Source organism: Podarcis melisellensis, assembly GCF_964234715.1.
Source record: "Podarcis melisellensis genome assembly, chromosome: 12".
NCBI lineage: Eukaryota > Metazoa > Chordata > Lepidosauria > Squamata > Lacertidae > Podarcis > Podarcis melisellensis.
The window spans coordinates 26310897-26323925 of NC_138544.1; the positions used below are offsets into that span (position 1 = coordinate 26310897).

Consider the following 13029-nt stretch of genomic DNA (forward strand, 5'->3'; position numbering starts at 1 on the left):
TATCTCCTGATGTGGTATGTGAGATATTGGTGGGGAAGTGAGTGGGGGGTTGCTGCAGCAGGAAGCAATCCAAAGTACATCTGATATTGGAGTGGGGGAAGAAAGTATGTGGGGGATCTGCTCTTTGCTGTAGAATTCCCAACACCCTTTTCTTCTGCTTGAAAGTGAAAGACATTGGGAGGAAGGGCAAAGTGGGTGGGTGAGAGAGACTACAAGGCATTATCTTGCTTTCTGTTACAATATAATGGAGCAATAGATTAACAATGTGCCTTTCCCAAACTTTCCTTGGCTCTACTCTGTGTCTTTGGAGGGGGTGGGAGAGGCAAACATGGTCTGTATTCTGGGAAGGCATTTCCATTTCTGTACTCTGGTTAATATGCATAAGCATACTAATGAAAAGAATGTGATTAGCTGATACAGTTAATGGCTATCTACCTGAATTTATAACCATGGTAATTACTTTTTCTGTATTAAGCTCAGAATTGGCGTTTTAATGTGGAATGTCTTGATTTTGATGGAAGCTTAAAGGAAACTCATTTCTCAGTTTTCTATCTGTACTTAAAGCAGTAGTTTCATATAATAATAAACAGAGTCTACTTTGCAAAATGCATTGTGTTCATCTTGGGGATAAGTTTATATACATTGAGGACAGAGAGATCAGAGTAATCAAGGGTCTGTCAAGGGAGCCCCCAAAGTCAAGCAATTTAAGAGATGGCTGAGTCACGGTGCTATGTGACTTTCAGAACCTATAAAAATGAGTGTGACTATCAGCCATTAATGATAAATAGTTTTCCTTCTCTGTTCCTTGTGATAGAAATCTCTGCTGGATCAAGAGAACTTTCCATTAACTGGTGTATGCTATTAGATATGACCCATAAGATTTATTCAGGACTCTAAAGACGCAAACATATTGAGCAAGATTAGACTTAGTAAATATTTCCACTTGAGTAAAACTTCTAATATGTCAGCTGTCAGATGCTTTTTGATTAGGACATCCTAGATGTTAAGAATAAGATGATGCTGGATTTCCACATTCATCATCTTGTAAATTCAAGTGTTCACATGTGCATCCATTTAGTAGCTTTGGGCATAATTAAAGAGCTAATGAGGGATGGGAAGTTCATGCCCTACTCTGTTGCAGTTGTTCAAGTGATTTCTAATCTAAACAAACTTACATATATTTTTCATTATATGACATAACTTTCTTTTATACCTTACAGGAAATAGTTGACAAAGAAGGGCACAGTAGGGTATTAAGTTTTACAATTCCATCCTTATCCAAACCTTCCATATATCATGAAGTAAGTTTAATAGACACTTCTGTTTCCATATGTGTGTGTAGTTTTGTTGCAGCGTCCCTTGCATGAATGTCATCTAGCTTTGATTTTGTCATCTTAAGGATAAATATTTTTGTTTTTAAAGTCTGCTGGTAGTGCAACTAGTTGCTGTTTCTTACAAAGGCACAAGTGATTAGGGCAAGGATGAACACGAGAGAGTACCTGGGTTTTGCATGCTGATTAATTTATTGTCCTATGCCCTCCAGATGTTTAAATTGTCTCCCATCAGCCCCAGGGGGAAATGGCCAGTGGTCAGGGATGATGAGAGCTCTACTACAAAGCATTGGGGGTGGGGATCAGTTTGGGAAAGACTGTTCTAAAAGTATCCTTAATGTGAAATATTTGAAGTAAAATATGATGGGCTTCAGTGTTCTAGAATATATAATGTTGCATTTAAATTATCTGAGAAGTATTGTCATGGCTAAAGTTCTAATGAGTTTCAGGTGTAACTATGTAGAACAGGCATAGGCAAACTCGGCCCTCCATATGTTTTGAGACTACACTTCCCATCATCCCTGACCATTGGTCCTGTTAGCTATGGATGATGGGAGTTGTAGTCCCAAAAACAGCTGGAGGGCTGAGTTTGCCTATGCCTGATGTTGAACCTAACTTATTTAAAATTATGAAATATTTTACATTAGATTGGTCAGTGGAATAATAAAGCTGAAGATAAAATGAGAATAAAATGTCTGTTGTTGGTTAGAGTTTAAGTGGATGAAAACTGTGATAACCAAAAAATTTGATGTGTTTCAGCGAAACGTTTAGCACTGAAGTATAAGGACACATGATAGCAACAGACCCTCTTGCAAAGTTAGGTCTGTTGCCAAATCCCTAGCTGCAAGGGAAATTGGAAACATAGCACAAGTTGGGCTGAAGGCAGGAGCTGAGCCTACCCCGCCCCCATGTTTTAGCTGGTTTTCTCCTGATGAGGCTCCAATATCAGAGGAAACTCCTGTTAAGAGGTCATTAGCTCTTTTTAAAAATAGTTTCACTTGGAATTGCACAGGGAAGAGTTCAGCTCCCCTTTCTAACCCACCTGTGCCAGTAAACTGATCTTGTTACCACTCTTAAGTTACTATTGAAGTGGCACAATGAATCTTCTGTACTATATTTTAGTGGCCTTCCCCCGTTTTACTTATGAATGTACTGCTTACCATGTAACCTTCAGTTAAATTTTATACTTTTATGTTTGTCAACAATCAGCTGTCTATTTTAGTTTCTTTGTGCTTTTTTAAAAAAATATATATTCAGTACTGCTGTTCTTAGTGATGTATTCAAGTATCTGTTTTTCTTAGCCTTCCAGTATTGGGTCAATGGCTCTTACTGAGGGTGCTCTATCTCAGCATGGCTTATCCAGGGTTGTGTATAGCGGACCTCATTTGCAGAGAGAGATGTTAACAGCACAAAACAGGTAAAAATGCATGCTGTTGCTTTCAGTCTTAGACAAAAAAAACCACACTTGGCCACTTATCAACTATCCTTCCATGTTATCTTTATATCCCATACGTAACAGCTTTTAATAGTATAGTTTATATGTTAGTGGTATGTTCTTGATAACAGTTCATAATGTGTGTGTATCAAGCCGTGTGTATTTTTTCAATGAATCAGAATTCTTTATTTGTTCATAGGTTTGAAGTATTGACATTCCTTTTGTTGCGTTACAATGCTGCCTTAAGCTATATGCCTGCAGTTTCTCTTCAATCTTTATGTCAAATCTGCTCAAGGTAAGTTTTCTTTCTTGGTTGAACTGAGAATAATATTTTTAAATTGTAATCCTATGGTGTCTGTTCCAATCTGTAGAGCTTGATACAAGTTAAAACTCCAGTGGGTGATTTCTCATTTCTGGAAATGCATAAGCCAGCTGTTATGCAGGTTTGTCACCATTCTTAGGTGAAACACAAAGGTTCCTTGGTACATGGAAAACAGTAATCTAAAAGAGGAGGGCAGGTGCTTCAAACAGTACTTTTGGATCCCACCCCTAAACAGGATCGCTGTCTCTCCACATTTGGCCAGTGTAAAAGAAGAATGGGTATGCAAGAGAGCTCCCTGTAGGGGAAGTCATATTCTTGAGAGGTAGGCGACCCTGCTCATCACATTTAGTCCATAAGGCTAATCCTAATAAGGATCTGCCCCATGGAGTCCAAACAATTCCCCACCCTGAATCAGTCAGATGTACACTCAAATTCCTAAGTTTAATTAATTGGTTTGTCAGACTATTGTATCCAAGGCAAAGCTCTTCAGGAATCCTGCTGGAATCTTTTATGAGCTGGATTGCTAATTAATAGAAATATGACCAGATAAGAGCAATGTTTTGGTTTGTAGGAGACAACTCTGAAAAGATGGAATTGGCTAGTTAGATGCACTCTTATTTGACCTAAAAAAAGAACATGCATTTCAGGATTCTTTTATACTTTTCAACATAAACTGCACACTTTATTTCCTCTTTTTAACACATAATCAAGCAATCTAAAATAACAATACTAATACTAATTATATTCTTTTAGGATCTGTGTTTGCGGATATCCTCGTCAACAAGTAAGGAAATACAAAGGCATAAACAGCAGGATTCCAATTTCCTCTGAATTCATGGTGCAGATGTTAACTGGGATTTATTATGCTTTGTAAGTTCAGGAAATGTTATGTCCTATATTTAAAAACTAATAGTACATCACTGGTTGGACAGTGTACATAGTGCATAATGCTCATTTACATGACAGAGTCCAGTGATCCTACGGGTGCTGTCACAAAAGATTTTGGTTTCTGAAAGTTGTATCTTACCTTTCTGTAAAACATAATGATTGACTCTATAGGAACCTTAAGACATATGTCATTGTGCCTAGAACTGTCTTTCCCAGGAAGGGGTGCAGCTTGGAACTGTTCTGCTCAGGTTCTGCTTGCGGAGCTTCCCATGGGCATCTGATTGGCCACTGATCTGATCCAGCAGGGCTATTCTGATGTTCTCATGAAGCACCAGCCATGTTTGAGTAAAGTTACCATCTGGGCATCCAGAAGCAGTGGCAGACCAAGCAGCACGTTAGATGTGCTCCTTTACACCAGGTTTATCCAATTCCAGGTCCTCCCATTATCTCTGACCATTGGCCATGCTGGCTGGGGATCACCAGACAGAGTTAATGACTAGAAAATATCATTGTAAATATCAGTGTTTCCAAATAGCTTCTATTATTTATTGAATACATATTGTTGTGCATTTTATTTCTATTATGATAAATGATTCATCCAGATGGATGATGTTGAAATGAATAATCATTATAATCAGTTCTGATTTTGTGTCTCTGCTAACTTTCTAGTTATAATGGAGAATGGGATCCAGCTCGTAAAGCAATGGATGATATTTTATACAGAGCACAACTGGAGTTATATCCAGAACCACTGTTGGTAAGCATCTTGTGTTAAATTCTTCTATAGCATTTGTACACTTTATTTAAAACATTTATATCCTCATTTCCCAGCTCATACGAACTTACCAAAGTAATGTAAGCTAAAATATTAAAAACAATCTTCCGTAACAATTAAAAAGCAAATCATAGGCAATGAGCTAATAAAAAACCTTCCAGAAAAAGAGAAAATATTGGAGAAGAAAACAAATTGGACACTAATCTGGCCATGTATTTGCTAAAAACACAGGCAGAGTAGGAACCAGATGGATATCCTCAGAGAGGGAGCTCCATAACCTGGGAACTACTGTGGTAAAGGCAATCTCCCTCATTATCACCCTCCATACCTCTAATAGCAACAGGAGATACCAAAGTATCTTCTCCAGTGATCCAAGTGGATGGGTAGCTTTATGTAGGAGGAGGTTGTTCTTTAAATAGCCTGGTTCTTGGATATATAGGGTTCAAAAACTTATGAGTAGCTTTTTAAATTAGGACTGGAAATTGATTAGAGGCTCTAGATGTAAACTAGGACATGCATAATCAAGGGCAGACATGCATTCTCCACGAATATGTACAGTTGACCTAAGCTATACAAACACACTCCTGGCCTTCCAAGGGCAAAGCTGCCTCTAAAACAGGACGGTCCAACTCCATTTCTTTGGGCCTGGGAGTACATTTGGAAATCTAAAACTGTCATTGGCACCACAAAATTCTCATTTCACAAGACAGTCTGGTGATACTCAGAGCCCTTCCCAATAAAAGCACCTGGACACCCCTCCAAAAATACAATACAGAGACCAAAAAGCAATCTCCATCTCCTACATCAACCAAAAAAGGGCCAAAAACTATATTAAGAACATTAGCAAATTGAGAGGGATAAGGGGCCTTGGTGGATGCCAATGAGGTGCTGTAGTGTCCATGGATACAATATTGGGAACCCAAAGCCTAAGGCATAATAGTCTCTCAATTTTTAAGAGCACACAGTAAATAGTCAGAAACAAGGACTTCTGTACATTTGGAATGACAGTGGATAGTTAAAAGATAGCCAGGAGGGGGAAACATGATTATAAATGGACTTCTGCAACAGCCTTTAAGGCAAGTGTTCTCAGTCTGAATTGTTTACTAATCTTCTAAAGCCATAACTGAACAGATGGAAGTCAAACTGTTTTTTGTTTAGACTTTCATCATATCTATATTGATGCTTTCCTTGGTACATATGAAATGTTGCTTTAATTCAAAATCTGGTGTTAATGTTGAAAATTTATCACACTTTTTTGTTGATTTCTTAGGTTGCTAATGCAATAAAAGCTTCATTGCCTCAGGGTGCCATAAAATCTAATAAAGAAGGTACAAAATGTATTCAGGTTGAAATTACACCTACTGCATCTAGAATATCAAGAAATGCAGTGACCAGCATGTCTATTCGGGGCCATAGATGGAAAAGGCATGGTAAGAAATCCAGTTAATGAAACTACAATTTATTAACTAAATTCTAGAAATCAAGGCTTCCAGAATGTCATTAAATTGGCTGAAGAATTAATTATGTTATTTAATTTCTTTTATACGAAGAGATACCATGACTTCCTCTATCAGTACTCTGATGCATAAATAACTCCATGCTTATTCAGTTTATCATTCATTATTCCAAAATGTTAATATGTGCACTGCAAAATTAGTTTGGGTGTGCACCTCAGCTGCCTCTATCCAGAATTTGATCGTAACTGGAATTTTCATCTCAAGTTGAAAGCTTATGTATATAATTTCCTTAAGCGGCAAAATAATAGATTGAATTCCCAAGAGTAAATTAAACTGTGTAAATTAAGATAACTAAAACTTCATTATTTTAAACAGTGAAGTTTATCAAATCAGTGATTTTTATTATAGTTATTTAGCTCTTAAGTGTCCATGTAGGTTTTGTGTTAAGAATATGTTGCAAAGCAGTAGCATCCCCGTGTACAAGGCCTTCTACTTTCATTTGTTTATGGGATAGTCACTATGAAATTATTTAATCACAACTTTTGATCGTTAGAATGGATCTTGAATGTACCCTTCTCCCCAGTTGGGTGATCTGAGGCTTATTTCATCCTGCAGAAAACAACACATTCTATTGAGAGAGAGAAATTAGGCATACTTTGTATAAAACAAGACAACATCTATAATCTACAACATATTGAGGCGCAGTATCAAGTTTTACTGGGATTTATCACTCACATAATGGATTTATATACATTATAGATCAAATAGTAGATTGATAAGCTTATCCTACCACTTCAACAACCTTTGGACTGGGAACCTTTTTCCAATTTTATCTACGGATATAAAGTCACTGGAGAACCTATTAATAGTCCCAGTAATGTTTTCTGACTATCTTGGAGATTGGTAGAGTATTTCACTTCAGTCCTATGGTTTAAAGCTCAATTTGTACAGGTTAGTGGTATCTGTTGTGATGAATCGGATCATACAGAGATGTTGCTGTCTTCTAAATGAACTGCAGCAGAATGTTTTTTTAAAAAAGCAAAACAAAAACCCTACTACTAAGAAGTACATTTGATTACTGATTTGGCTAGCTGCTGCTTCTGTTTTGTCTCCTCCTTGTTAAGAAACTGTTAAGAAAGATTTGGAGTGTTGCCCAAATTTCACTTATTTATTTGTTTAAGGCATTTCTATGCTCTTTAAACCTTAGCATTCCTAAATTCAGTAACTTGTAGAATAATGGTCCAAGGACACATAGCACTGCTTCCTTCTAACTAATACAATTTTGTATCTTTTTATGAAACTAAATATATTGATAGTCCAGAAAAGTTAAATACCTTGCACTTTTTAGAAACCAAACCATTCTTTAATATTGCCTTCCTGCAGGAGTCATACTTGATGATACAGGTGCTGAAGTTCACGAGTCAATGGTTAGGACAAGTGTTTGCTGCAGCAGATAACAGTAAGGAAAGAGGCTTGATAGTATTAGTAAAGCAACTGACTCCAATAAAGATGAACAGTTACTTTGTTAAGAAAAACAATTATTTGCCAGGTATGCAAGTGTTGCTGCAGACTCCTATGAGTTAGTAAATTGCGAGCTTTCAATTCAGGAAGGTGATGTCATGATATTGTGTAAAATGGGGGAAAAGTTTTTTGTCTCCTGGAAGATAACTTTTATAACTTAACTGTGTTTAAAAATAATCTAGAAGAAAAGATTGGGGGTTTCCAGGCATTGACCTTCTTACCACAAAGGAAAACAGTGTTTTGCTTCAAAGCTTTGATTCAGAGTAGAAAAGAGGCATTTCCCTGTTCCATTGCAGTCATCTCGTTAACTACCTCCTTTGCTACTTTGTGTCATTAACCAGTGTGCATGTAGGTGGCATCTACTTGGTCTCACTAAGCCTGCTACACCAACCTATTGCAACTGCCTAGAAGAACATAAACCCTACTGCTGCAACCTGACCACTTCACACAGGTGTGGGGCAAAATGATTTAGCAAAACATGTACTGTGGCCATTAAAACAGGAACTCCCAGATTATCAGAGGTCCAGATCAATGCCATAAACTCTCTATATGGAAAGCATGCCACTAAGTGGGAAAGATTTTCAGTATTAGTAGAGGCATGGAATTTAGTTCCATGTGTTTCTGTAGAAACACTTCAGATAGTTTTTAACTCAAAAGATGGTAAACTTAGTTGGTCATTCATCAGGTTGCATTTTAGAATCTGAAAGATTTGGTCTTGGATTCTTCTCTTTCTGTGTGTATATTTTACAACAATAGCATTATTATTCTCATTTCCTACTAAGTTAATTTGCATAAGAAAAGTACAGCTCTAATGAGTTCTTAATTTCTTGAGCACTGAGCTTGGGAAGCTATGCTCCATTACTTAATAAAGGTAAAGATACCCTTCACCATTAGGTCCAGTCGCAGACGACTTTGGGTTTGCACGCTCATCTCGCTCTATAGGCTGAGGGAGCCGGCGTTTGTCCGCAGACAGCTTCCAGGTCATGTGGCCAGCATGACTAAGCCACTTCTGGCAAACCAGAGCAGCACATGGAAACGCCATTTACCTTTCCGCCGGAGCGGTACCTATTTATTTACTTGCACTTGACGTGCTTTCCCATCGCGGGGATTCAAACTGCCGACCTTCTGATCGGCAAGCCCTAGGCTCTGTGGTTTAGACCACAGCGCCACCCGCGTCCATACTTAGTAGCTTGAGATAAATCAAATCGGATATTGGTGAGAGCAACATAGAACATGAATGCTTAGAAAAGGATGTCATTCTCGTAAACGATGGTATAATGACACAAAGTGTATATGTGGATGCCAAAAAGGTGGTTAATTTTTAGCCAAGCCAATTTTATTGCTGAATTGGCATGCTTTGGAGCTCTCAAGTTCTGTATAAGAATGAAGAACTGAGACTTGGAACAAAATATTGGGGGTATATTCCCCAGCCCTAAAAGAACAGCAAGCGGCTTGGAACAGGAGCCTAGTAGTCTTGTTCAGTCCTTGCAGGAGTGGGGCAAAGGAAAAGGACTCCTTTTTGTGGTTCTTTGCTTCTTTTTCCTCCTTCCCACACCTTTCACTGCTCTGTTGAGAAGGGGCTTCCAGCCTGCAACCTGAGCATTCTAGAGATATATGGCAAGGATTTCTGATGAGCAGCAAAATGTATTGTTTTTCCTAAAACATCCCTATGTAGTACCATGGAGGCAGGGTTTTTAAAAATCTTTTGAGTTCATGCTTCCCTAAAGTAATCCCACTTCATTGTGAGCTGTTAGGGGTTTGAACAGGATGGTGTCCTCTAGTTCCTTACCTTCCATGTTCTACACAATCTGCCAGACATCTGGTTCCTTTTATACCCCCCTTTCTCCCCATGTAAGCTCAATTGTCCTCAACATTTTGGGGAGTTCTGAATCTCCAGTGGTGTGCATTTGGGTTACTCTTGGAGTTTTACAATTTTTCATTTATTTTAATATAGGATTCTCCTAGTATATAGAAACCATACAATTATTTTTGATTGCCCTGTTTTGCTTTGAAACTGATAGGCACTTGATTCCCTGCATTTGCTATAAAATGGAATGATTATAATTTTTATTTTTAATCAATTGACCTCAAAACTACTGGGCTCCCAGCTCTTCCAATATTTTCAATCCTCTGTCTTCCTAAAAACACTTGCTGACTTGTAATAGTATTCTCTAAGCCAGAAATCATCTGTACAACTCTAACATAAAAATACAGTGTCTTTCTTTTATATTTATTGTTCTAACTGCTTGATTTTAGAAAAGGAAAAATATATTGTGAGACTGTAAATACATTATGGGTGATTTGGAGAGTAGACTCATTGAAATAATGGACTTCACTGGGTCTACTCTGAGTATGACTTAGTACCATAGGGTGATAGCCAGCTATCTGAATCTCTGAGGTTAAGATTCCAGTTAAGCAGAGTCAAAATGCTGTAGAAGGACAAAATGTAATTCTGTGTTTCTTTTCTTTAGTGTGCCAGTTCAGCTTTTTAAATGTGTTATTAAAGTAAAAAACCCCTATGAGTTACTGAATACTGCGACTAATGTTGCAAAGATTTGTTAAGCCTCTGTTTTTCTATATAGTTTTCAGGGTGCTTAACTTGTAAAAATGCAGTTGATGATGCAGCTCTTTCCAGTGCTGCCCATCTCCTTTCCACTGATTGAACTTTCAAAATCTGATTGGACAGTGTCTATGTATTTTTGTAGTCTGTTCATTTTCCATTTAGACTGAGCATTCCATTTTGTTACAAAGCTCATGACCTCCTTATGACCTTTAGATATTCAGGCCCTGTTTGTTCCAAATTTGGTTGGATCTATTGCCCTCATTTTTTTTCTTTTAATGAAGCTGATTCTATTAGTCACGATGGCCCCTAATAGTCATTCAACACTTTTTAAAAACTCTTTAGCTTTTGTCTGTCCAACAACCAGCAGAACCTCTTAGTTATTTTAAGTTGCTCAGCAACACAAAGGGCCAGTAAGTTTTGCATGCTAATATAGTAAAGTTCAACATTTCAGTTGCACTACAAGTGTATTATGGTGCTGGTATTTGTTACTGCTTTCCCCTTAGAAGTGATGTAAATGGCAACAGAAAACTTCCAAAATGTGTGATAAAAGTTGTGCAGATCAAGTGTTAAATGTGCATAAGGAAGCCTTCATAGATTAAGGCAATCATGACAGCAGTGCATCTAACTGTTTCTTCCTCAATTTAATACCATATTCTTCCTATAACAAATCAAGGTTGGCAGCGTGAAGATCCACAACACAAAGGACTTGTAATATTTGGCTGAAATATCACTTATTGGCAATTTCTAGCATTCATTTTTTACTGATGTTTTATAGTTTTCTTTGTAACATTATTTATCGTTTCATTAAGCTGCCATGAGTGTTTCATAATAAAGGTGTGATACAAATGTTAGAAATTATTTTACTAACATTGGGGAAGATTCACAGCCTTTTTATGATCTTTTATACAGTCTGAATGCTCATGTACCTACCCAAAGAAACAGGGCTCAAATAGGGATCAGTCCACAACGGGATGGGCCATATGTTGAAGCCCAGAGGGAGACAAAGGGGAGATGTCACATTTGCCTGGCTTCAGAAAGGTTCAAAATATTTTCTGTAAAAACATTTAGCATAGTGAATCTCCATATGTAGGATAAATGTCAATTTTATGTAATGTAAAATTAATACAGAAATAATGTTGATTACAATACAACTTTGTCAGTCAGATAATTTCCAATATATTACGGTGAAACCTACAAGGAAATTACTTTATTATGCTGTTTCTGGATTTATTATAGTTTACTTTTACATGATAACTTTAAAGTGAATGTATTTATTCACGTATTTACTACTGTAGCAGCAGCTGACAGGTAAGACACGGGCTATAATTGAAATGTCTAGAGTTTCATTTTTAAATGGTCTAGTGGCAGCAGAATCACTTTACTCTCAGAAATAATGTATGCCCTTCCTACTAATATTGCTAAATAATAGGACAGTAAGCAAAACATCTGACTTCATAACATTCAGCCTTCTAGTTTTGTCAGATTTGTCTTTTTCGTCTTTTTTTTTCTTTTGTCTCCATGTTTTTGTTTCAGCCATTTTTTTTGTTTTGTCTTATCCATTTTTTAATTCTAGAACAACCAGATAATGCTAATGACACTACTGAATCGGGCAACTTTGTCATACCCGAGATTAGTGTTACAAATGTGACTGGAGAGAGAACCGGGAATGGGGAAAAAAGCAGAGCACCAACAGAGAATGATGCTCAGCATATACAGGGTGTGCAGGAAGCACCTACAGATCCTAGAGTTGACAGCAAAGGCATGCCAGAGATCAGGAGGCAAAAATCTGTAAGAAAAATTATGGAGGATGGAATAAGCTCACCTGGCAGAGTGCAGTTTTAGCAGAGCACTTTGTAGCTACACTCAGAAGGTATCGATTGAAAGGGTCACTGCTGCATGTTTGGAAGATTACAGTATACTATAAATATATTTGCATGTTACCTTGAATAAAACACAATTGCATGCTTTGCACATAGAACGGATCTTTGTGCTGAATATATTGTTAGCATGCTGGTAGTTCTTAAGTTTTAGCTTGGGAAACCACACTGAGAGACTTCAAATTGGCGGGCAATTGAGTTATTTTTAGATCAGTACTAATCTTTTAGCTATTCAAAGTCACTTAAGGAAAAATTTCTTCGAAATGTACATAAACCATGTCAGTTCATCCTATTTTTTATTTTTATCATTTTAAATCTTTGCAGCCATGAGAGCTAATACTCCAGTGTGTAAGGTTTCTAGACTTCTCATTAAACAACTTTGTACTGCAGAATGTGACCTTTCAGTCCTTGAAATATAAGCACTGTTGGGTTTGCTAAAATTTGAGAACCTGCAGGTGATGCCGTATTGGCTTTTATGGTGCCCTGATTATCTAGCGCCATGATTAATTCGCTATGCAGATAGTATGTAGATGCCTTTGCACATATTTGGAATAAATACATTTCTACCTTTCTGTAATATATCTAACATCTTTCTAATCTTTTGCATGAATAATAAGTGCTTTTTAAAATTGCTACAAAATGAGATTATAAGCATGCTTCTAATAAATTTACTTTCTATTCTGATATAAATTCTACTGTACACTTTTTGTCAATTTGAGATAATTGGTAAGTTTTCTATCTTCTCCTTAATCTTTTGCTTTGTGCTAAGAAATGCCAAAATCTTAACAGTACTGGATGCAATCACTTGCAAAACATGGTTGAGTAAATTCATATGTTAATTGTCATCTTTTTCTACGCAG

At 37.1% G+C, this 13029-nt stretch overlaps 1 protein-coding gene across 7 annotated transcripts in view; it reads left to right on the plus strand.

Moving 5' to 3' along the window:
- Nucleotides 1–13029, plus strand: part of HYCC1 (hyccin PI4KA lipid kinase complex subunit 1) — a 33449-nt gene that overhangs the window by 16050 nt on the left and 4370 nt on the right. For 5 of the 7 annotated variants that reach the window (XM_081883338.1, XM_081883339.1, XM_081883336.1 and 2 more), the window contains exons 5-10: nt 1221–1301; nt 2633–2748; nt 2966–3061; nt 3842–3958; nt 4646–4733; nt 6022–6181. In XM_081883338.1, coding sequence (XP_081739464.1) covers nt 1221–1301; nt 2633–2748; nt 2966–3061; nt 3842–3958; nt 4646–4733; nt 6022–6181 — 658 coding nt within the window. Of the gene's footprint in view, nt 1–1220; nt 1302–2632; nt 2749–2965; nt 3062–3841; nt 3959–4645; nt 4734–6021; nt 6182–11865; nt 12163–13029 lie in introns of all 7 variants that reach the window. The other 2 variants (XM_081883342.1, XM_081883341.1) reach the window with 2 other exon arrangements.